The 26218-nt window shown below is 29.7% G+C and overlaps 1 protein-coding gene across 2 annotated transcripts in view; it reads right to left on the bottom strand.

The window, feature by feature from the left end:
- Positions 1-723: 723 nt before the first annotated feature.
- The window catches only part of LOC103576453 (dipeptidase 1), a 60106-nt gene continuing 34611 nt past the window's right edge, over positions 724-26218 (bottom strand). For both annotated transcript variants that reach the window (XM_053739270.1, XM_053739273.1), the window contains 5 exons: positions 16812-16988; positions 16652-16736; positions 13187-13262; positions 6957-7092; positions 724-1108 (listed from right to left, as the gene is read on the bottom strand). In XM_053739270.1, the coding sequence (XP_053595245.1) occupies positions 989-1108; positions 6957-7092; positions 13187-13262; positions 16652-16736; positions 16812-16988 (594 nt within the window). In that variant the 3' untranslated portion in view covers positions 724-988. The remainder of the gene's footprint in view (positions 1109-6956; positions 7093-13186; positions 13263-16651; positions 16737-16811; positions 16989-26218) is intronic.

Raw genomic sequence — 26218 nt, 5'->3', positions numbered from 1 at the left:
GTTGAACGGACAATCACATCACATGGACCGACGAATTGGTTCATTACAAGAGTAGATATACACAATTAATTAACTCGTGGTTCGCTACATTCAAATCTTGTAAATAGGACTTTACGATAGCTCAATAGCTTTAAATGTACATAAAATTTAATTATTGACTTGAATGAGGCATAATAATTTAACTATAATGTGTTTTTAGGCTTGACTTAACGTTGAGCTTTACTACTTTTCCTTAAATTTATGAGTTAACGATATTTAAACTGAATTTTTTTATCGTCTGACATATTTATTTTTAGTCGTTTATTTTTATCACCGAAGCTGATTCTTGTTCTTTTGGTAACGGGCGAGCATAGTAGCTTTTAAATATTTATATTAATATATTTATCATGCGAAAGCTATAAGCTCTTCTATTATATATCTAAACTTACCCTCACAGCCTTTATGTTGTCTTTTGGCTATAATTTAATTTAAGCCCTCTGCAACGTTGATAGTTTTTTTAGCCCAGACTATGGCTTTCATACACAGTCAAGCATACTTTTTGCTATGAATTAATTCTACTATGGTTCACAGCAAATTTATATGACTAACGGAAGCTACAATATAATTATTCAGGTACGAAGGATATTATGTGGAATGGATATAAATTATTATAATGGCTGATTAAAAAATAATTTTAAACATTTTAATTTTTGATCACGATCAATTAATATTTTATATAAACTTTGTTCGTCATATTACAATGGTCCATAATTTTTTTTTCACAATTTTTAATTCAATTATTTTAAATTTAATACGTCCACTCTGGCGCACTTTTTTATGCACTCGCGATTCATAAAATCGTCTGTTCACTATATTTATCTATTCATTTATTTATTTATTTATTTTTTTTTTGTATAAGAAAGCTGTTAAACGTGTGTATAAAAAAAGGTATAAGTGAAAATTGATGTTTCGATAGTTTTTTAAAATTTTGAGATTTTTCATTATTTTCTTAAGGCGTCACCAGCGGTTGTTTTAAATTGAATCGACAGTAATCGCGTCCAATAATATCTTCTTTAGGTATCTCTTCTTCTAGTGGCTCGATTCCTTCTGCAGCCATTCGATCTCTCACCTATAAAAACAATTCAATTCAATAGAAAAACGCTTAATTATTTAAACTCAATATTCACTTTGCTCATTGATTAGTAATTATGTTTTTTTTCTTCATTTAATTATAATTGGAACGTCAATTAATTTATAATAAAAAATTGACTAGATTTTTTACTAAATTTAAAATTGATACAGATGAAATATTGCCGTACTTTAAAGTAAATTTCTTCAATATCTATAAAGATGTTAAATGCTTAATTATTGACGGTAAATAATTTAATATTTTTTTTTTTAAATGCTCGAGATATCGCACATCAGCCTAAAATTTCTGTAAAACATCAGAGGTATTATGATTTGACCGAAAATGAAAAAAAAAAATTTTACCAGATTTTCGAGCCCCAGAGGGCCTTAGCACCCCGGTCTCCCCTATGCTTATAGCTCTTCAAAAATTTAATTTAATTTTTGTCTTATCATTAACCATACTAATATTTAAAATTTATTTAAATTCTGAACGATAATTCTGAAATCGACAGTACTGCTGTAATGGATTTTTCAATTTAGTGTTACAAAGCAAAATAAAAAAAACTAAATACGTTGGAATTTTTATTGAAGTGATATTTTAGAGATGAAAAATACTCTTTCAGAAATATGAAATGATTGATAATAAATAACGATCTAAAAGCACAGCAACGAAAAATAAATAATAAAAGTACATCGGGCTGTAGTAGTTTTAGAGTGTATTATGTATTTTAAAAGCTTTCTATGAATTTTCGGTAAGCCTATTATATTATTACATTAAGCGTGAGTGCGCTGAATGACGTTAAAGTTTCGAACGTTATTCAAGTTTTGAGTAACTTCATTAAGCCCACGCGTCTGTAAATTTAAAATTTTTTCATACAGTTAATTGTATCGTACTGCGATGTTAAAGTTTCATTGAATTCGTAGGTATTTAAAAAAAAAAATACAAACTACTTTACTTAGTAAAAAAAAGAAAAAAAAAGTGTAATTATAATTTCGTTTGATATAACTTTTTTATAAATGGATGTCGTATTTCGTCGTTTGTACAAAAAGAACTTAACAAAAAATATATATAAATATTTTATATTAAATCTAATTCTTTCTTCACTATAAATTTTATAAACATTCGTATATCAGGTTTATTTTAAAAAATTTTTAATAATAAATTTAATTGTATTTAACATTGGGTTTTTTTTTCATTTTGTTTTTTCCTGTTTGGAGCTAATTAATTAAAGATTTTTTTTTTTTCGGGTAATGAAAAAAGTTTTTGTTTTTCTCTCATTTGGAAACACGTACGATGCGGGATCGTGTGCCAGAAATGACGGTCTTATCGTTAACGAACACTGGAACAAAAAATAGAAAAAAAAAAAAAAGTAAAATAGAATTGCAAAAAACGTAGACAAAAAAAAAAAAAATTTGAATGAATGCTGATTCACGAGATGCGCAGCGGCCTAAATTTTATTCGGGCTGTCACACACAAAGCACCAAGTTCTCACCCATCGGGTCTCGGGTTTTCCAATTAAACGAGAATTGAGATAAAAGAAATGCAGGCAAGGATGCGATAGAATTTTTCATATGTGCACACGCCTAGATGACAGTAGACTGTGAGACAGTACGCAAAAGTCCAATGCACATTTCTCTATAGATGAAAGACAGTAATGTGCGGTTTAGTATGGATTGTAAAAGCGTCAGAGTAGGCAGAAGTAGACAAGCCAGTTGCCAACAGGAAATGAGCTCGAGATATACCGCAACCTCTAATCAAATCCACTAACGTATTATGTGATATTGTATTAACGGTATAATAGATTTTTTTTTTAATTAAAATAATCAGGAATAAAAATCTAAGGGAGGTAAAAAAAAAAAATGATAAAATGAAATTTAAATAATATATCAATGAATAAAATATAAATAAAGAAGAATATAAATGACATGATTAAGAAATAAATATGAAGAAAAAATAAATTATATAATGAAAATAAAAAGAGATAGTTAATATGTCGTGATATTAGTTTTTCTGAATAGAGAAGGGTGTCGGCTACAATTTTCGAGGAGCATCGAGTGAGGTGCTTCAATATGGAACACCAAGTGGTAGACTTATGGGTACAAGTAACCGAGCTTGTGTGAGAGAAAGAGAGATAGAAAAAAAGACGGTGGTTTGAGAGGGTGTCTGAGAAAAAGTCTCTTTCTTCCGCATTCACGGATAATATTAGCGATAAAGCCTCTTAACTTTGATATAAGGCTCGACTTTTCTCGTTCACCCATACCCGCTGTCACCTCAATAACCCATCGTATTTTATTTTTTTTTACCCAGTCCATTCCCACTCTATTTATATTTAAATATAAAAATCCCGGCTCTTAAATACGTTTAAATACATTTGTTAAATTATTTATTTTATTTATTAAGACGAGATTTAATTTTGAGATATGCGAAAAAAGGGACGTAATGGGAACATTGAAAATAAAGCAAGGCAAGCTTGAGGTTTTAAATTGCCTGAGTAACTTAATTTTTGTTATAATTTTATTTAAATAGCTCATAGTTCTTATCACTGAAGAAATAATTATACTTTCAAGCCAAATTGGGTACTTTAAACAAATTGAAATACATAAACCATTATTATTTTGATAATGTTGAACGAATTTATGAATATAATGATTATAAAATTAATTATACGTAGACGTTATTGCAGTAATCATTAAGCATGAAATAGAGGAAAATTTATTTTTTAAGATAAACACAAAAGAAAAGACTGAATATTTATTATGGGAACTGTTTCCCGTTTAAATTTACTGAATTTTAATGAGCACATCATTAACAAGCTGTAAATATATTACATAAAAAAATTATTCTTGTTTGAATTACTATGAGGTGTCATAGTAAAGTCAGACTATAGTAGCCACCTAGCGAAAATTAAAATAAACTTATTTCAAAATTTTTATGGCCATATTCCCTAAAACTGAATCAGTAAACATTCTCTATTTGCTAGTGAATTTAGCTGATTCCCTTTTAGAGAGTAGTAACATTCACAATGGTTACAGTAATTTGTCATACACAATCATTTTTGACCATATTAAGTTTTGATACAGGTTTGCTTCAATTTCCGTTAGATGGTCAATATAGTTCGACTTCACTATAATACCCTAATTTAGAAATGTTGGCTGCATTGGGTCTCCTAAAGCCCATTTTCACCATTTATTTTTAATAAAAAAAAGGACACCATACTCTCCAAAAATGAATCAGTGAAATTCACTTCTTTTTTACTAGAAAAAATTACCCCTTTTTTCTCCGTCGACTGATTCGTTGCAGATTTCACTAAATCATTTTTACAGAGTATAATATAAACTAGAACCGTTATGAGAATCAGATAATTTCAAATTTTGACATAAGAAAAGTGCTGTCGTAACCTAAAAATTATGAACCAGTTGTAATTTTTATTTATAAAACACACTATAAATTGAAGTGTTTTAATTTAAAAGACCTAAGTGTTTAGTTGCCATTTAAATACATTGTAATCACTTTCTAAACGTTTGCAAGTGTGTAGAAAGTGATTACAATGTATTTAAATGACAACTAAACACCTAAGTGTTTTAAATTTAAACACTTCGATTTACAGTGTAGTGAATTTCACTTATGTCAAAAGTTAAAAGTGTTGTATATATTTATATATATATGATATATATCATTAGCGGTTCCAGTTTCTTCCTTTTAAATGTACTTATTACTAAATTTTTTCCATCTATGAAAAAGTTTTATCAGTTTTTTGTATCTTTAATTATTGTTGAGTTGAGGAGCGTAAAAAATTAAAAATTAATGAATAGTAAAATTAAAGCGGGTAATATTTATAAATTGCAATATAATTTTACTGGCTAATGAAAACGTAAAAGCATTAAAAAAAGTTGATGAATATGTAAATTTATTTAATTAAATTGAATAAAAAAGTTTACTAAAATTACTATCCGAAATTCGGTGATGAATGGTTACGTGGTTTTAATTTACAGTTGGTGGTTATAATTGATCGTTAATTACATTCTGGCACGTTACGTGTCAAAGTCATTTGTGTTGCTCATACTCGAAATGCTTGGTGTAAGATAAATTCCACTGAGTATCTCAAGGTATTTAGAGCACTGATGCAGATGTAGAGAATGTTTAGTATCCATTAATATATCTCTTTATATATATATGTATATATATTGTGTATCTCTCAGCAGTAGTCTAAGAATGTGTTGTAACTCATACCGCTGCCTTAAGGAAAGTTTACATTTACACCCAAAGTTTAAGTTAACTTTAAACTTTATACCATTAGCTATTGTAGCTTGTCTACTGTCTTATTTATTTTAACACGCAGTCACCTATAATTTTAAAAGTTTAATTTCTTTTATCACTGCACACTATAACAACTCGTTAATTAATTAAAAGAATTATATTTTAATTACTTTTATCAACAATTTTATTGAGACTATAAAAAATAAAAGTCAAAATAAATTTTAATTCATTTTCCATTTATAAAAATTTACTATCCATCGTCTATCTCAATATCAGTATTGTACAAATGCCATTTACTAAATATCAAAGCCATTGAAAATTAATAGCCAATCGATTGAGGTTGAATATATATTACGTAGTATGTCAGCTCACGTAGTGCCGTTATGTCGAAATTAGACTTGTCTAGATTAGTCACGAATATAGTAAAGGAATAGGTATAGTTGTAGAATATATACTAAGTAGTATATGCAACTGTACATTCATACGGAATATACTTTACTGATACTGTAAATTCTTGATTGTCTTGATTATGCAGACTTCAACTACAGTATCTTTGATGGATAAATTAAATCAATCAAGTGAAGTGTTAAATGTGATTGGCATTTTAAGCTTAATCGAGAAAATGGAGAAGGGAAATAAATATATAAATAGATAAAAGCTTTTGTGACAATAGCTTTTATAAGATAATAAAAATTTTTATTATAGAATCGACGTGAGTTTAACGACTGAACAAACCAATCATCTTTATGAGAACTTGTCTATGTATGTGGATTGTCTCCGTAAACAGTTTCTGTCTAATAGTAAATCGATTTGTGTTCGCTGTGGGAATACCATTAGTGAAACACACGTAAACCCGTCGGTCACCCCATAAATCACTCAGGAAGCTTCACTTCACCACAAATATATACATATGTATAAATATATACATACATAATGTATATATTTATAATCTATAGTAAATGAGAATATAAGAGTAAGGTAAAAAAATTAATAAAAAAAAATAGAAGCTGTGGAATATTGATGTCATGCTACGGATATAAATAAAATTTTTTTAATTAATCATACAGAGTATGAAAAATGTGTATTCACAAATCACGGAAAAGTATTATTTATATTATAAATATACAGAGCTTCCGAGAGACGAGAGAATAGTGTCATGAAGTTTGAATACAGTTAAAAGTTGAGATCCAGCATGACATCTGGCTTGTTGTGTATTTGTGTGTATATATTTACATCCCATTGGCAAAGTTCCATAGTTTTAAAAAAGATGAAAAAAAAAAAAAAAAAAAAATATGAAAAATAAATAAAATAACGTAACAACTTTTTTTGTGATCTCTATCTAGATTCAAGATTTACGCGCTTTATTAAATCTGTAACTTTACAAGCTTATGATTACTATTTTTATTTTTATATTGTGTCGAAAAAAAATTTCCACTTTACTGTCTATTATACGGTAAACGTGATTTTTAATCTAGATTTTTTTTCATACTCTATTAATTGATTTTAATCAAACTTTTTTTATTCGCGGTTATTGATTTTTTTTTTAACTTTTTATTAATTTTATTAAAAAATTGATTACTATAATAATTACCTGTTCAACAGCTTTGAAAACTCGTATAAGATTTAATCCAGCAAGTTTCTGAATGTCTTTTTCCGACCATCCGTTAGCTAGAAGTTCAGCAAATAATTCGGGATATTTACTGACGTCTTCCAGCCCCGTTGGCGTTCTGTAACCATAAAAATATTAATAATAATAACAATAGTAGTAATAATAATGATTATTTTATTTGAATCAAATAAGGGTGTACAAGAGTGTACTATACAGAGTACATGGAAGGTGGAATAGTTTGAAGATATTTATTCATGGCACGCAGTTTCCAAAACTGGCAGTTATGTCGACTGCCTCGTGTTTATCGACCAGTCGTGGTTTTAGTACAAACTCTCTCTACTCATTCTCATCTCATTCCACATCTCACATTTACCTCGCCAATTTCCGAATTCGAGTTTCTCTCAAGCTTCGAACATCTCTACTTCAGCGGTCTACCGTCCTTTACCATTCGCTCTCAAGCTACCTATCTAACCCACTACCTACCTTGATCATGTTCATCTCTCGTGCACTGCGAACAATGCACATCACTGGAGATTTACCAATTCGAGATTTTGCTTTGCACTGTCTGCTGTGATATTCAAACTTTGATGTAGTTTGAAATTTTTAATTTGATTATCATCTATATATGAGGAAATTAATGAATCAACTAAAATTAACTAATAATGTCATTATTGTTATGAAAATAACAATTTACAATTTTAATACATAAATTTAAAATCTCTACACTGCAAAAAGTCGGATTTTATTCAAATCCAAATTCACTCGGAGTTTCGGAGTTTAAAAAAAAATTACTCCGCATGCAGAGTAAATAGGAAGTCTACATTCACTCCGATTCGAAGTTTGAATATTAAAATAAACTCCCCTTTGAAGTAAATTTTACTCCAAGAGGATTAAATAAATACAATGTCATTCGATCCGCATTCACTCCGGATATAATCTGCGTTCACTCCGAAAATTTTTTACAGTGTAAGTTAGGGGCGACCGGGGCAAGACGGCCCACCTAAGCCGATTATTATTCTTTGTGGCTTTCAACCATCAAGTCGATTTACTCTCGTCCAACTTTAACTCAATTCACCAAAATTTTGGTGAAGCTCCCGAAAAAAAAACTTTTTTTTTTAATTGTCAAAAAAATTCCCGAGTTGTAAATGTTTATATTTTTCTCTTCAACAACTATATTTATTTTTATATTACTCGAAATAACCTTTTTTGATATAATATGAGTAATTTGTTCACTTCTGTAAAAAAAAAATTGAGTCTTGGTATTTTTAACTTTTTCAAATGCTCTATTTTACTCCAGATCCATAGAATTAACCAAAAAATGATATTTCTATTAAATTAATCATGACTAGGTTATAATAATATGAAATACATTTTTTTTTTAAGAATTTTTAACGCAAAGTTTTTAAGTGCAAATAATTCTAAAATCAATAAATTACACTTGAACGTTACTTGAAGAAAAAAAAATTATTTTTCTTCACTATAATTTTTCATTAGCCGATTTTATCTAGCCTTTCTCTGAATAATAAGTCACGAGTCATGACCTCATGTGAGTATCGATATTACAAAGTAACGATAAAAAATAACAGGGTCACATAGCTGGATATAGATTGGTTGGTCTGTCAGAAAATCTAGTGTACTAAAGGAACCGAAATGCCAATAAGCTTTTACGTGAGATTAAAATTCATATTACTTTGCACGCTACGAGGAACATTAGACTACAGTAGTAGAAGTAGTTGCATGAAAGCCCATTTTCTTTAACCCACTCGCTTCTAAGGTCATTTTACTTTTTCATTGGCTTATATCCTGCTAAGCTCTGTACATATATACATACATACATATATATGCAAGACAACACATCTAATAGAACCCACCCTACGTAGTACTTAGTAATTAATGTCATAATTATCATCAATTGTCTATCTCCGGTAATTCTTAGACTTTTTACACTTGTCCGTATAAACCAATGTCTCTCTTTACTTTTTTTGTGTAAGTGCCATTACGTTTTCTATTTTATAATACCATTGTCCTTTGCTACTACCTACTAGTAATAACTACTGCTACTACTTTAAATGCTAGACGCGTTTATATGCTTTTACGGAAATTAGCAAGAGAGCGTGCATCAACTCCTTCGTTCTCTTTTACTCTAGTTTGCTGAGATTTCTCGGGAATTACTTTCGATGTAGAGAGAAATGAGATTAAAGAGAGGAACTCTGATGTGAAAGCCAATTTCTTAAAAGAACCTTTTGTCTGTATTCTGTCAGATGACTTAAAGCTCTATGTTTTAAATAATTTTATAATATTGATTTACTACAGTTAATTTTTGTCAATTCACTGCTACACTGTAAAAAGAGCGGTGTTAAAAATGGACTCATATTAACTCCACTCGGTGTTAAAATGAAATTACACCGTTGTAGAAAGTGTGATTCGGTGGTGTTTAAACCGGTATTAAACCGATGTAAAAGCGGGGTCCGCTTGGAGAATGAACTTTAAAGATTATAAAACACAAAATATGTCAGTTCTTCACGAAAATTAATAAAAAATATTGTTTATTAACAAATATAGTGATCGAGTAAGTAATCATATTCACAAAGTAAAATTTTAACACCGGCCTGAATATTTACATCGATGGTGGCATTATTTTTACACTGCTTTCGGTGTTGAAATTTAACACCGCCTATTTTAACACCTACACCACTTGGACTCACCTCGGTGATTTTTTACAGTGTATACTTGTTAATAAATGATATTTTTAATTAATTTTCATAAAGAACTGAAATTTTTTGTGTTTTATAATCATTAAAGTTAATACTCCAAGCGGACATAGTTTACTCCGCTTTTACACCAGAATTTTAACACCGCCGAATTACGCTTCCTACACCGATGTAATTTAATTTTAACACCGGGCAGAGTTAAAATAAGTCCATTTTTAACACCGCTTTTTTTACAGTATATAAGTAAATTTAATGTCAAGATTTTGATGAATAATTTATGAAATTTTGTTGGTTGAGTCACTAAAATACCTTGGGAGCTAGAATTTAAGAAAAATAATTAGCAATATTGTGAGGTAGTTGATATGGCTGTTAATTATACGGGCTTTCTATACATGCTATCGATAATAATATCGTGTGTCATGAAAAGGTTCGCTCTGGAGTATGTTGTTGTCGAGAACCAGCGGTGGATAACGATAAGTGCTATGCAATTCCCAATGGGTAACAGAAGTATGTTGATACGGGTATAGAGTTTGCAGATCGCCTGCTCCACCCATTTAGGATAGTAAAATTTAATCACCGTTGTCCCTGTGGTTTTCTCTTCAATGAAATTTAAATAGTCAGTGTATCCACTGTTCCTTTTACGTCCGGGCTATTATAAATACTTTTTCTTTTTCTCAGACTATTTATACTCTGTAGTAAAAGAGAAAAAGAAAAAAATAGCCTAATTTTTGTTCGAATTACTTTTAACACGCGAGGAAAAAAGAGCACAAGAATCTCGAGGATTTTTTTTTTAAATTTATTTTCTAGATGTTTTATCTCCGTTTTCCGGTGAAACCATTATTTTTAACTTTACCCACATCCCACATTGTTTTCACCCATGTCCTTTTGTGTCTACCATCACATTTCCAGCCTCTGATCTCTCATCTATCTATCTATATACACATACATACATACATATATATACATACTTTTCACGTGCTTTGTATTAGTTTTTTAGTATTTTATGAAAAAAAATTTATTTCAGTATTATTTTTTTGCTTCTTTATTACTCGGTCAACTCTTGGTTCTCATCCTCAACCATCTGTTCTTTTCGGTCGAGCGATGAATTTTCGTCGAAATTCACCCCTTCCAATCATCAGAATAGAACCAAAACTAGCACTAACAGCAGCAGCAGCAACAGCTCTAGCAGCAGATGGTTGACCAAGTTGAGGGTGGAGAATCACCGTTCGACTTTTTGTCGCTGGTTTATTTTTTCGTGTCATCGGAAATCTCGGAGCGAAAATGCCCACGTTCGACCACCGTGACAGACAGACGGCTAGCTCAACAACTCGAGTATTGAGTTTGAGTATAGCGAATGCCGGAAAAAAAAAAAAAAAACATAAAAATAGTATGAAGGTAAAAAAATAAGTTGAAACGAATCGGTAATCGTTCCGAGAGATGCACAAAAGAGTACCGGCAAATAAAATACCCAGTGGGATTGTGTAAGCATCAAAACGAAGCAGGAAAAAAAGAGCAAGTACGAATCAACGGTGACGCGTCTCTGGCATGTTTATTTAATATCGCGATATGACGAGTGCAAGGCACTGCATCAAAAGTATGAGTAGAATATGCTTCAAGCTACACCGCACAGTTATTTTCATCACACACATATATGTCTATATATATATGTCTGTATATACGATGCGTATGTCATTTTATTGTTTACTGACAAAAAGATTGACATTTATTATTATTTTCATTATTTATTTTTACTGTACGGAATTTGATGTAAAATAAAAAATAATTTTTTTTTGTCAATAAAATATTGCTTTTTAATTAATCAAACACAAAAAATAAAAAAGATTTAATTAAAATTTTATTTACATAATTAATTCATAAAAATAATTTTTTGAATTAATAAATTATGAAAAATAGAGTCTGATTTTTCTTTATTCATATTGCTGCGATATGTGACTCTGAATTTCATAAAATTTTTATTAATTTGCATTATTAAATTTTTTGAATATTCAATTATGTTAATAATCTTTTTGAAATGAAAAAAAAAATCCTTTTATAAATTATTATAATTTATAATTTAAGGATTACAAAAAATATATGAGCTGAATAAATTATCCAGTTGGTTGAGTGAAATAATTAAAATTTTTAGCATCTAAAAAAAATGATTTCTTGAATTATAAATATTATTTGTACAGAGAAACAAATTAATTATTCATACAGTCGAGTGGGTTGTAAAATATAAAAAAGAATTTAATTTAATAATATTTAATGCTCAGTACATTTTGATCAGTTACGTTGTTGTACGCGATACTTTAGCGTTAACAATTTAATGAGAACTTAGTCTTTTCTACTCGTGCACTGAGGATTTATCTTTGTAATCCAGGATGAAATATTTAATTAATTTAGAAGTTTAAAGCTATCCGGTATATTTTGTTATTAAAGGTATGGGCTTTCGTCCAGATCCTTCTTCAATAGCTATACCGTACTCTTGTACTTGTGCTTGTATTTTATACGCGAAACTCTGGGTATGATGAAACTCGTGTAAAGATAAGCGTGGGGTAGATATACACCAGTCTCTTTTAATACATACTTGTACAATATATATATATATTTATGACTATATCATAATATAGAAAAGTAGTCTCTTCTTCCCGTTTTTAGTTTCTCACGGCACTTACGCGCCACTCGGTTAATTCATACCCGTTGGCCTCCACTCAAGTCAGCTCATGTAACACCAGCCGAGAATATGCGCGAAAAAAAAAATAATATTTATAAAAATAAAAGTCTTCCGTGCATAATCCTGCGAGATAATCCATCTGTTAACTAACATATTTTTTTTACTACGCAAAAAAATAAATTATAAAAATTAATAATAGATAACTGAAAATTTAGAATGTCGTCACAATTTAATATCATTTCAAACAGCAATTTCGTGGTTTTAAATATTACTGATGCGACTACACCTACATGGAAAGATGACATATTTTATCATTTCAAACAATAAAATTCAAATACCAGTGACTACTTTGTTTTCGTCATATCAATATATTTTAGAGAATCACTCTTATACTTTTTCGCTTTCAGTATTATATTATTTATGAATTACCTTCTTTGTTGCGGATGCATTGTTCAAACAATAAAAATGAATGAAAATCCGAATAAAATTTATTATTTATTTTTTTGCGTGTACCAAAACCAAACTTCCTCATTGATACAAATGAATTTTTTCATTAGGAAAAATTTATCAAATCAATTTAGTAATTTATTTTGTAAAAATTTAATTACGAAATCTTTGTAACGAGACAAAGTGCTTGCGATAAGCTGTGTCAAAGGTTAATAAATAAAATTTATCTAAAAATGATTTGACGTAAAGTGTATTGACATTTTTCGTGCTCTCTAGTGTACACAGGGATTTTGTAAATTTTGTAATATTTTTTTTTTTACCACTAGTTATATTCGTGATCCTAGAACAAATATAACCCAGAGAGTGAAATCCATACTTACAAATTGATCCCATCGTATCCGGCACCGATGCCAACGTGGTCAATTCCCGCGACCTTTCGCACGTGATTGATATGCGCTGAAACATAAAATCCAACTACATGAAAATGTGTACATCAATATACGTACATACATACATATACATAAAATCATAACGTTATAAGATATATATATATATATATATATATATACATTTGTACAGATACGAGTGTTCGAGTGTAACGAGCGTGCCTCTGGCAACCCGCGTAATTGGTTATACGCGATGGAAAAAAAACGAATTTTCATGCATAAATGTTATCAGCACTGCCAATAATAATCGCTGATTGCTGATACGCCTCAGTCGATAAAAAATTTAAAAAAATAACAACATAACAGAAAAAATGATAAAATCGATTGCCATAAAAAATTTCATTTATTTTAAACTTCAAAATCTACTGAAATTTAATTCGCGTAACTTTCTAGTATAATAACAAAATAAAAAAAAACAACACGAAAAAAGGAGTTATATTCCGCATAGATTTTGTTGTAATCCAATTTGACGTATGCGTATACCTGTGAAAGCCGTCGAAGCGATCGAATGTGTATAATTCACTAGTCGGGCAGTAATCCCAGCTATGGGCATCGTTTATTCTTAACGAGCTACTAAAAGTTCGTTTTTACATCCAGCCGTAGTTTAAAGATAATTAAAGGCACTCTTTAACTGCCGTAAATTCCATTACAAAGTACGGTTTAAATATTAATCAGTTTGTTTTTTATTTTTTTTTTTTATTGCTTTAAAAGTCTCTACAGTGGAAACATTTTTATAGATAATGGATAATTGCATTTTATATATTGGAAAAATTTTGAGGTTATGTGAAAATAAAATATACATGGAAAGAAAATTATGGGAAGTTCTGCTATGCATTATGGGAATAGTTCACATACTAGTATGGGTACCATTCCTATACCATTATGGGAACCATTCCTATAATGGTATGGGAATAGTTCCTATACCAATATGAGAACGATCCCCATAAAATTATGGAAAATATTCCCATATTATTGCGGAAACCATTTTCATAACAGTATTGAACCATTCCCATAACGGCATGGAACCATTCCCGTAACGGTATGGAACCATTCCCATAATGGTATGGGTACAATTCTTATACCATTATGGGAACTATTCTTATAACACATTATGTATTATGGGAACTTTTTCCATATTATTATAGGAACTATTCCTATAATGTTATGGGAATGGTTCCTTTAATTTATGGGAATGATTCCCATAATATTATAGGAAGTATGCCCATAAATTATAGGAACCTAACCTATAATCATAGGAACTGCACCCATAATGCATGGTTGTAGTTCCGATGATGATATAGGAAAAATTCCTAGAATTATGGGAACCATTCCCATAATTTTTTTTCCGTATAGTCACGTGTTGAATAAAAATAATTAAATAAATTAGTCGTAATAAATTAAATGAAATGATTAATTTAAGTGAATTATTGAATCACTGGCAACATGACAAATTCAGTGTGTGAGTTTAGCTTGAGATTGAGAGCTGGGTAGACGAGAGACTGAGATAGAGAGTGTAAAGTGGTTTAATCGTGACTAAGAGACGCGACTTGGTAGTAGATTAAGTGACTCCAGGAGATTATACACATCCCGGTAACTGGAATCGACGCTTCCTCATAGTGCGCGTGATAATCGCGCGTAAATTATTCAACTGTTCCCTACTTTACGATAACGCCAAGAAGATTAACCTAATATAGAAACTAAGCTATAAATAGACATATATAGATATATTTGTAAAAGTGTGATGAGCGTTTATTTTATGACTGTAAATGCTACTGGAAACAATTTAAATGAAAAGAGACCCGGTTGAAGAATAGCATAAGTTAAATATTTAAGTTATGTAACAAGGGTAAGATTTAAAAGTTTAAAGTATATAACATTCTAGGTCCCGTAATACACTAGTAGAGGATCATGAAAATGGTTTTAAAGGCGTGGGCCAACTAATGCGTGTTTCTTGCTCTCTTTCTCTTGGTTTTCGACGAGCGATATCCTCGACAAAATTGGCAGCTCCCTCGAGAGATACTTGGAGTATAAATTTAGCACGAGAAATCCAGTGTAGTGGCCTGTTCCGTTCCTTCGTTGGTTGGTTTAAACCACTGCCGGCGGCTAAATCCCAAGTGATGCTATATACTTGGTTTGGAGTAACTATAATGTGAGAGAGAATAAAACGAAAAGACCGCGAATTTTAGAATACCTTGAGGGCAACTATATTCAAGAGATTTAATTATCCTTAATTCAACACGACTAAGTGGTTTTAAGTGACTCGTCTCATTTTAAATGCTATTAAACCGAAAAAATAAAACAAAACTTTATAAATAAAATTATCTATATATATAACAGTGGTCTTTGAAAGAGTGATTGTTTTAATTTCTTATGATCACCTCTCGAACTGTTCCAAGTACGGAAAAAAAATCCTATAAGGTTTCAGGTCGTAATTCCAAAGGGAATACGTGTCGTAAAATTAGTTTAAGATTTTCTATGTGATTTACATGATTTTATTTTTTTATTTTTTCGAGTTAATGTTTACTCCCGAAAACGTAAAATGTTCCACAGTTATAATATATCTATAGAAGTATCCATTTTTTTCCTGATAAATATTTTAATAGTATATACTATCAATGTGGAACATTTTACTTTTTTGAAATTAGATATGAAATCAACGAAAATTATAAAAACCAAAAAAAAGTTCAATGGCACGTGCTCTTTTTTGGAATTTTTTTTCACACTATCAAAAATTGGCGTAAGCTCACGCAATCCCGGTGTTAAAGTTATCGGTGCTCAATTTAACCTAAAGACGATGTTCAAATCTTTCCCGGTGTCAAGCGATGTTGAAAAAAAAATAGATTTATTTTTGAAGTATCAGAAGTCGAACTGTATTTTCAATACAAAAAAAAAATTTTTCTTTTGCGTCAGAAATTAATAACACGACAAATGTACCAATTTATGGAACAATTCAAAGATCACTTGTCAACAATGACATGTTAATGTTGTTATGTAAAATATGTGAAACAGATTTCTCTTTGCAATCGAAATCAGCGAAAAAAAAAAAATTATCAAGTACCATTTTTTTCTGTTTTGTAGATCTTACTCTCTAAACATGAGTTAGTGAAAATAAGTGAATTTACTAACTCCAAGTGTAAACCGAACCACTAATTTCAAAAAGTGGTTCGGTTGGCACTCAGAATTATTGAATATTCACTTATTTCACTTCTTCATGTTTATAGAGTAAAACACTTATATTCACACCCTTATACTCTCTAAAAAAAAATCAGTGTTCACTGCGAATTAGTGAATATGTACTGGGTACCAGCTATAAGTATACCACTAGTTGGATTAGTGGTCTACTTATAGCTGCGGAGAAATAGTGACGATCTACTGATTTAAATTAAATTATTTACTTACCAGCGACATCTGCGAGCGTTGATTTTTCGCCGCAGCTTATAAAATGTGGGTAAAAGGATACCATGACTATGCCACCTGATTGGGCCTAGTTGACATTGAATACAATAAGTAAATAAATTATTGTGAATTGAGTTTGTGATGAAAAAGAGTAAAAACTTACAAGCAATTGAAGAGCATGATCGGGTACATTTCTTGAAGAATTACACAGTGCATGAGCACTACTGTGGCTGAAAATTACTGGAGCTTTAGAAACACCCATGGCATCCAACATTGTTGGTACAGAAACATGAGATAGATCTACCATCATTCCTAGTCTGTTCATCTCCAGGACTATGCTCTGAAATAAAAAAAAATAAAAATAAACAAAATACTTGTGGGTATAATGGATTCTATTGTTGAGCTTGGAATTGGGAACTCGAGACGATTGTTGATTCTAGACCCCGTTATACTCTGATACTATGCTGCTGTTACTGCAACTGCTACTGCAGCAGCTTCTGGTTACCATCTCGAGCTTTTGTATTGGATTCAATGAAAATAAGGTTTCAAGATTCGATGAGCTGCGGAGAAAATCGGATCTTACTAGACTGCTGTTTTGAATAAAAAAGTAAAGAAAAATAAAAGATAAAATAAAGTACAGAAAAAAAATAAAAATAGATAATATTATCTTTTATACTTTTGAATGTGCAATGGCTCGGCTGTTTAAATTTTTAAAGAAAATATTGAAATTTTTATTTCTTTTCTTAATAATATGAGATTCACTATATTCTCAAGTAGATCAGCAGTAAAACTACTTTCGAGAGACAAAGAATGATAAAATATATAAAATAAAAAAGAGGATGATGAGGAAAAGGACGAGGATAAAAAAGACAAAGTAAAAAGTAACGTTGAGTTACTGACACTTATTGCCCTGTCTTTGGATAGAAGATCAGTCTTTTTCATCTGGCCTTTTCGATTCACACCTTGAATTCCAATGTTTTTCCTACTTCGTCAGCATGTTGGCAAGTCGTACCGGAATTTTTAAATCCCATCCACGGTTCCTAAATAAACAGGCACCTCCTGCATACGTCAAATATAAATTCTCTAGTAGATAAAGTAAAACTAGAATAAATAAAATTCACTTCTTATAAGGATAAAAATCCTTGGAATTTGTCCTTATAAATTATTCACATTTTTTTTTTATTTTTTTTTATATAACTAAATTAATATTGCTGCTACTTTTATTCTTTTAAAATTTATCTGATTGCGTAAAAATAAAAGAAATTAAATAAATTATGGTGAAAAACGTGGAAATTAAATTCAAGTGCTAGAGTAAAAAAATGAAATAAAAAAAAAACTGGGAAGAATTCTACAAGTAAGTAAACAATAACGAGTGTGGTAGTTTAATGAACGAGGGATGATCCCTAGCCCCTGTTAGCTAACACATTTATCAGTTTGGACAAAACTACACCGCACACATCGTTAAAGTGGCTTTGTTTTTTTTTTTTTTTTATTATTTTTGTCGAGGGTCTGAAGCAGTTATCTTATCTCTAAACTTGCTTTGACTTTCGTTAGTTTACTGAATTAAAGTTCAGTCTTATCTGATTCTTATTTTTCAACTCACTTTGTACTTTCTTCCCTATATTTTATATATTCATTATTTTCTAGCCTTATTCTTAGCAGCATAATATATAAATATGCAGGAAAAAATTTTTTTTTATCACAAAATATGATAAAATAAAATGTTGTGTACGGCAATGGAATAAAGACGACTAAATAATGTAACGAAAAAGAAAAGAAGGACGACGTTGAGGGTTGATGAAAAGCAGCGGCCGTAAGTCCAACTGAGCTGAGTCTTTCCATTATTCAAGCAATTTATTTTCCCGGGAGTCAGTGTATATAAGAAAAAAAAAAAAAATAAATAAATAAAAGAAAAAAAAAAGTTCAACGACGAAAGCCAAAGTTACCGAGTGCTGGTGCATTTCTTCGCTGTAAAAGTACTAAAGAAATAAAAGTGTGTACGAAAGGCAGATGTTTTTCGTCGTTTAACCCAGTAAATTTTTATTTATTTTTTTAATGTCGTACACACCCACCGCAAAACCGATTTTTGCTTCATTCACATATACACCTAAACTATGTAATTCATGGATATATGAGAAAAAGTATATATGTATATAACGAATACCGGAGAAATTCAACATACCCGTGAATCGATAGCTCGAGAAAATTCCACAGCTTTTACAGCACGACATTTTTTTTTGCAAACGTTGCCGATGATGGAGAAAATTTTTTTTTCTAAGGGTGAAAAAAAATATACATTTCCTTTCGTATTGCTCACGTTTATATATATATATATATATATATATATATATATATATATATATATGTTATAAAAAAAAAATATACTCATGGAATAGAAATAAGAAGCATTTTCATCGATACATGCCGAATGATATCGCAAGCCGTGTCAAAGAGTGCGAGGAAAAATCTAAAAGGAAACGGATGACCTGACTGAGCGGGTTGAAATTCACTCTTGGGTTGCCTTAACTTATTTTTTATTTTTTATTCCAGACTGTCGACCTAACTAACGCGTCAATGACGTTTTCCATATTCTCTCTGCTCAGCATATTGTTATTTCATTTGCATCCTACATACTCTGGTGAATTCAAAATATGATGGATATTTACCTTTGACTTCCGGTTTATATGAAATAAAATTTCTTCTATTGTCAGCGGAACATTTTTCGTTACCTTCATATATATAGTAAACGTAAACTACGTTATATGGAGTAAGAAAATTGTTGAGCTATATTTTATATAAAGTTGTATTGCTTTCTATCTAAGAAATACTTCACGGGAGCAGAAGTAAAAAAAGAGTAAATCTGTTTCAAAGACGAGAATTTATGGAAATGGTTATTTTTATTTTATTTTATTAAATGAAAGACAAAAGTATACAGAGATGGGTATAAATAAATAAATGGAATAGGTTGTTAGCGCAGTTGGACGATATATTTTTTTATATGTTGAATTGGTAGTTGTTATAGAAATATGTATAGATATGGCATATAGGTAAAAAGTTTGTGGTGAAAAGTTTGTTCATTCGAGTTTATACATCGTAGAGTTTGGTTTGATTGATACAACTTTGGTACTCGGGCAATACCTTGTGGATTTCTTTCTCACTTGCTCATTCAGTTGCTGTTTAAGATTGGCGAAGGATATTATATGAGGAAGAAAAAGAAAAAGAAAAAATATTTGGCTAGAGTTTTACTACCGCTTCTGTGTATATACGAGATGGTAGTTGTTGGATCGAGGGAAAAACAAGTAAAGTTTACTTTTCTAAACTATCCGGCGTCTTTAGAAAATGTTGTTTTATTTATTTATTTTTTTTTTTTATCTTTATTTTTACACTATTACTGCCATACAACGACCTCAGTCCCGTCCACCTAATTACTCGTAAAACTTTTGGGCTCACATCGACAGGTGGCGTCACAGGCTGCTACGCTCGCCATAATAACCTCGAGTTCCCAGTCTCAAGTTGTCGACGCGAACCGGAAAATTTCAACATGAAGAATTTCCAATATTGCTGAAAACTTTCAAACTTCCCTAGCATAATTCAACCTACTTTATCATTAATTTTATAAAGTATTTTTTATCTTCTCGCTATAAAAATAGACTATTTTCGAAAAATAGGGAAAGTTATTGTTCTCACCCCGATTTTCGAAATACGAGTTTTCACCAGATATAGATGTTTTGAGGTCTTAAGAAGCTATTCTAACTATTTTCAGAGTAAAATCCGAGTTTCTGGATGTGCATCGAAACTTTCTATAACTTTTTAATGAATTGACCAATTTAGATGGTTCTGCAGAAATCAATAGAGCTTGTTAGCCGTCAACTTCCTGAAAATTTCAGATCACTCGGTAGAATCTACTCTGCGAAAATTGAAAAATACGAAAAAAAAAAAACTTTTTTTTTTTACATTTGTCAGAAACAACTTGATAAATCGATTCTGAAATCTAATTAGTTTGAGAACAACAACACGCGTTGATTCCTACAAAAACCATTTCAATCGGATAGTTTTTTCGAGATATAATTTTGGAAAAAGAAATGGTAAAAAAAAGTTTTTTTTTCGAATGTCTCTCAGACAACTGTATATTGACCAATGTTATAATTAAATCAGCTCTAGAACATAAAAATGCGTCAATGTCGTAAGAAAGAAATTAAATAATAATAATAATAATAAAAAATGTCTGTGTTTTCTAATTATTCAAAAACGAATACACTTATTATATCGTTGATAATTTTCTATAAATTTGAGCCTATTGAAGCTAAAATTGAGAGAAAAATATTAGTGTTTTATTTCGAATTATTTGAGGTTAGCGTCACTTGGATAAAAAACGTGTTCTCGGACAAAGAGGGTTTCAGAGATGACACCCGCTTTGCCCTGATATTATTTTATACTTATTTTGTTTTGAATTGTTTTTTTAGATAACGATAAAAAATGGCCGTTATCTGAATTTCTCTTGGATGATTATTATTTTGACGTTATGATCCGATTAAAAAATCTGTTTACTTCTCATTTCAATTACATGTATGTATTTCTGGCCGAATCTATGCGTTTCATTGGCAATAATTTTGAATAAATGTTTGAGTTACTTGTTTTTCTAAATTATTTTTGACTGCTTGAATACTCGTAGTGCAAAGCATGTCAACTTTTTTTTAGCACCTCGCTGTCGAAAAACCCGAAGCATTCAAGTATATCATTTAGCTCCTTGAGTTCGAAAATAGCGGAAAGTTTGAAGTTGTCTCGCAGTGTCAACTGTTTTTCAGACTTTTTTTTTTGTGTGAAGTATCGACTTATTTAAATAAATTATTTTGTTATTTAAATAACTGTATTAAATTATTCGTACGGAAGTAATTTGAACCAATTATAATTTTGAAAATTATTATTTTAAAAGACCATTGAAAAAATATTTATTAGTACTAATTGTCTCAGTATTGTCGGTATAGTACTGTAATATTTATAAGATAATTTTCACTTTGTAGGGTAGAAGTGTCTTAATTATAAGAGGGGGCGATTGTAACAGTAGTACAAAAGTATCACAGAGATGGAAAATAAAATGTTTTTTTCTCAGTCTACAGTTTTTCATTCTTTTTTAATTTGAGAGAAATTAAATTTCTTGTTACAATTAAATTAAATTAAATTTTTTTTCTTTAATTAAAAACGTGTTTTTTAAAATTTTTTTTTAATAACAAAATTATTTCCCGTACTGATTAATTGGAATTATGGTTATTAAATTAATTATAGTAATTCATTGCAAAATAATTATATTTAAAAAATTTATGATGTTACCATTGCGTTTTAATGCTGTTATAATTTACGACCCGAGCTGAGGCCAATCTCTAATGAATTATAATTATCTTTTAATTAATAAATAAATTGTTATCGTGATTTTGTTTTGCATAGACTAGAGTAAATCAAACTAAGTGTTTCATAAATTTTAAAGATTAAATTTAAAAAGAAAAAAAGTCAAGACATCCAATAAAAAAATTTTTTTTTCTAACAATTAAGACACCGCTTTCTTGAAGATTATTATTAAAATTTAAAGTAAGAAATATTGTTTCGATATAAAATTTCCTTTAATTTAATGTAATAATTTTTTTTTTTTTTTTTTTAATTTAAAAGTTAAAGTGACGAAAAAAAAATAACATTTTTATAAAAATTATAAATATAACTTTTAAATATCATAAATCGTAAAAGCGATAAATTACTACTTGACTCTGAAATTTTGGGTCCTCAATTTTCCATAGATTTTATAAAAAAATAATTTCGAATAAAAATTCTGAAAAAATTACAATTTAATTGAAAAAAAAAAAAAAACAACTTTCTTCATTATTGGTTTTAACAAAGAAAGTGGTGAAATGTATTCCTTGTAAATTTGATAGTATTGATGAATCATGCGTCTAGTGATGTTTGAGAAATAATAGCCAGGAATGTTATACATATCAAGTGCATATGTTTGTGATAGAATATTGAAATCTAGATCTCCGGAATAGTTTAGGGCAATGATTACGCAGTAGATTCTATTTGAGGTGTTTCGTGTACTGGACTGTACTCACACTCTCGACAGACGCTGATTGAGCACGAGTGATGTGAGTAGAACAGCGAATAGTGGGTTTGAATTATATATATATATCAAGGGACCAACAGAATGGAAACAACGAAGAGGAAATAGTTCTATTCCTATACACTTGTTATCAAGTGCGTGTAGATTTATACACATTACTTTCTACAGTCGATGCTTTAATTAATTGGTCCGTTTACAGAGAGAGAGAGAGATATCAAGAGAGACAGAAAATGAGGAAATACATATACACGCGTGAGCGGTACTTTTCCCAATGGACAGCTTCGACAATTCCCATTTCCGGTTTTATTCATTTTCTCTCTCTCTCGTTGTTCCTCTTTTTCCTCTTTCCATTTACTTGTATGTGGGCCACATCTCGATTAACTTTTCTACCGGTAATGTTCATTTATTTCATTTTTTTTATTGTTCAACTGCGCGTTAATTACTTCCATGTACACGTTATTGGAATGTATACATTTACTTTTGACGTCATAGTATTTCAATTTTTAAAGTCTCAATTTTATTTTTTTTATTTTTCTCTCATTTTTTTTTTTTCACTAAATTACTTTGTCGGTGTTGAAAATTTTTTTTTTTAACCAGCAAAAGTCCGAAAAAATTGAAAAAATTTTTTTTGTTGATTTGAATTCGTTATAAAAAATTTTCTGCCTCATAATCATTTAATGCCTTGCTCAAGTGCATCACAATGACTTTTTCACTTTATATAATTGCTAAATTTTAACCTGGATTTATAACAATTAAATGTCAAGTACTAAATGAATGAGACAAGATAAAAACATATTGTTTTTTCCTTTTTAATGTCAATTCATTTTATTTTTTGTTCATCAATAAATTTCAAACTCGACATTGATGAATTTTGTTTATTTTTTTTTTGTTTCGTTTTTTCCAATTTTCTTTCCCCTCCTTCATTCGTTAGATAATTTGGAAAAAAAAAAGAATTTTTTTTTTTTTATTGCTCAACAAGGCCACTGCAATATCGAACCTTTTTCCGCTTGTTTTTCAAATCATCCGTTTTATATATCCGATAACCCGATTGTTATTCACGCTATCCGATATATATATGTATATACATATATATATATTGGTATCTGCGTATTTTTTAATTCCCGATGCGGGTTTCATATTTGGTTTTTATATTTTTATCTTATTCATTTTTATTTTTTTTGTTTATTATTGCGTTAAACCAATTAACGTGTGGTAATAAGCGAATGGAAAACTCTATCAAAAAAATTTTTTATCAATATTTCATTGAAATAATTAATATTTATCTCGTTATTTATATTTATTGTTCTGGTGATATCAATCAAAAATTTTATTACACTTTATACAAACAAGTTATTTAAAGTTTTTTGAATATCATTCCATAATAGTCGTGACCATCGAGTTGTATTGTGTTGAATTTTTATGACCTATTAAAAACTCTATCTGTGGATGGATAACTAAATCATAACTGTATAATAAAACGAATTTGTAAGTCTAGTAAAATAATGCAAAAATATTTCGTTGAAACTTTTATAATTTTCTCATGTTTAATAAACAACTCGGAAGTTAACGTACGTACGGTTTTCGGAGAGTAAGTTGAAGGGAAAGAAGATTTAAAAAGACAAGTTGAGTATTATTAGAAGAGTAATAAAAATCCTTTGAGGTCTTGTGTTCTTTAAATTTTAGAATAAAAAAATTTTAAAGAATAGACGCACTCAACTAAAAAGCTGTTTATATGTGTACATTACACACCGAAAATTTTTTTAAAAACATCTTGTGTTAATGTGTGCTCATACATATTTATGTAGACTTGTAAGGGTAAAAACAATTTTCATACTAACGCTAACGTACTTTGGTAACTTTAAAAGAGAATCTTGGATGCAGAACACACTAAACTTTTATTCCTTTGTTGATTTTAACCTGTTTCTAGCCACTGGGAATTCAAACAACCTACGGCCCGATTCTATATATTACAGTATATTCAATCATACGCTACTGTATTTACGATTTTTATTTTTATTTTCACTTTTTTTTTCAATCGATTCAAAATTGTAAATAAGGTTATTTTTTTCATTGCTGATCACTTTGCTATTTCATTTGTTTTGCAATATTTTTATTGATGTATTGAAACTCATTCACGTTGTTGGTTAAATATTTGATTTACTAAGTAATTACTGCACTGTGAAAAATTTCTAACAAATTTTACTATGGGTGCATTGTAACCCCGGACTATAAGAAAACTGGTACAAAATTTACAAGCGTCCCATAGTAAACGTATGCGCATAGGTCCCAATCGTGTCGTCTGCGCATACCGTTTACTATGAGACACTTGTAAATTTTGTACCAGTTTTCTTATAGTCCGGTGTTACAATGCACCCATAGTAAAATTTGGTGGAAATTTTTCAAGTTTCACAGTGTGGAGATGAACAATAACTGTGATTTTTAAGTTTGAAAATAACAAAAAGTGCATATAACTATTCGAGATATATCGGGAAATACATGACGGCAAAATAGCATACGTACGGTAATACTAAAAATATAAACCGGATAATACTATATATACTATTTTGCCGTATATATATATATATTTTCGTACGGAGTGGTCTAGCCGTTTTTTAATTCTAGTGATTGGAATAAAAGTTTTTTTCAGTTCGAAAAGCTCAAAAATACTGATAGTGATATTTTAAAATTTGGTGTAGGATCATCTATTGTTCAGATTTTTGTACGTTGGAAACTGGCCTAACTTAACGCGATCGACCACAATGCACTAAATAGTCGTTTTGCTTTGAATGAACTCAAACAAAAAAAAAAAAGCTTTTCAAAGCTAGCAATGAAAATTTAACGACTCCGAAATAAGTGGACCGTAAAAAATTTTTTTTTATACGAATCAAAAAAAATTCTAGTTTTATTTTTATTATTTTACGTAAACGCTTGTTTAATTAGCTTTATTTTTTTGTTCATTGTCTCTCTGTTCGTATGTGCTCGTTTTACGATTTGCTATTTATAATCGATGCTGAGCTTAACGACGAAAAAAACTCAAAAAATTAATCTGATAATAACTTAGCATTTATTGCAGTATTGCATGGCAACATATCGCTTCGAGCTCGAAATTGTAAAAAATACATTATTTTCGAGGCAATGCAAGTAATAGTTTCGAATAAGATAGCTTCCAGCCGTTTTATCGAGAATTACATTTCAAACTAAAATTAATTGCTTTCCACAACCTTCAATAATTACAGTATAGACTGCAAAGCTTACCAAATTGTAATTTTTTCAGATTTTATTTTTCAGTATACGATTCGTCCTAAACAGTTGTAGTTAAAAAAAGTATTTAAAAATGAAAAATTTTTTTTATTTATTATTTTTTGAACTTCCGACTATAAAAGTTTAAAATTTAAAAAACAAGGAGAAGTTATTGGTTTTTGTCCGATTTTCAAAAATAGCGTTTTCATCAGATAACGACATTTTTA

The sequence above is a fragment of the Microplitis demolitor genome, chromosome 1, assembly GCF_026212275.2.
Source record: "Microplitis demolitor isolate Queensland-Clemson2020A chromosome 1, iyMicDemo2.1a, whole genome shotgun sequence".
NCBI lineage: Eukaryota > Metazoa > Arthropoda > Insecta > Hymenoptera > Braconidae > Microplitis > Microplitis demolitor.
The sequence above is the reverse complement of the archived record's forward strand: the minus strand, read 5'-3'. Positions and strand labels throughout refer to the sequence as shown.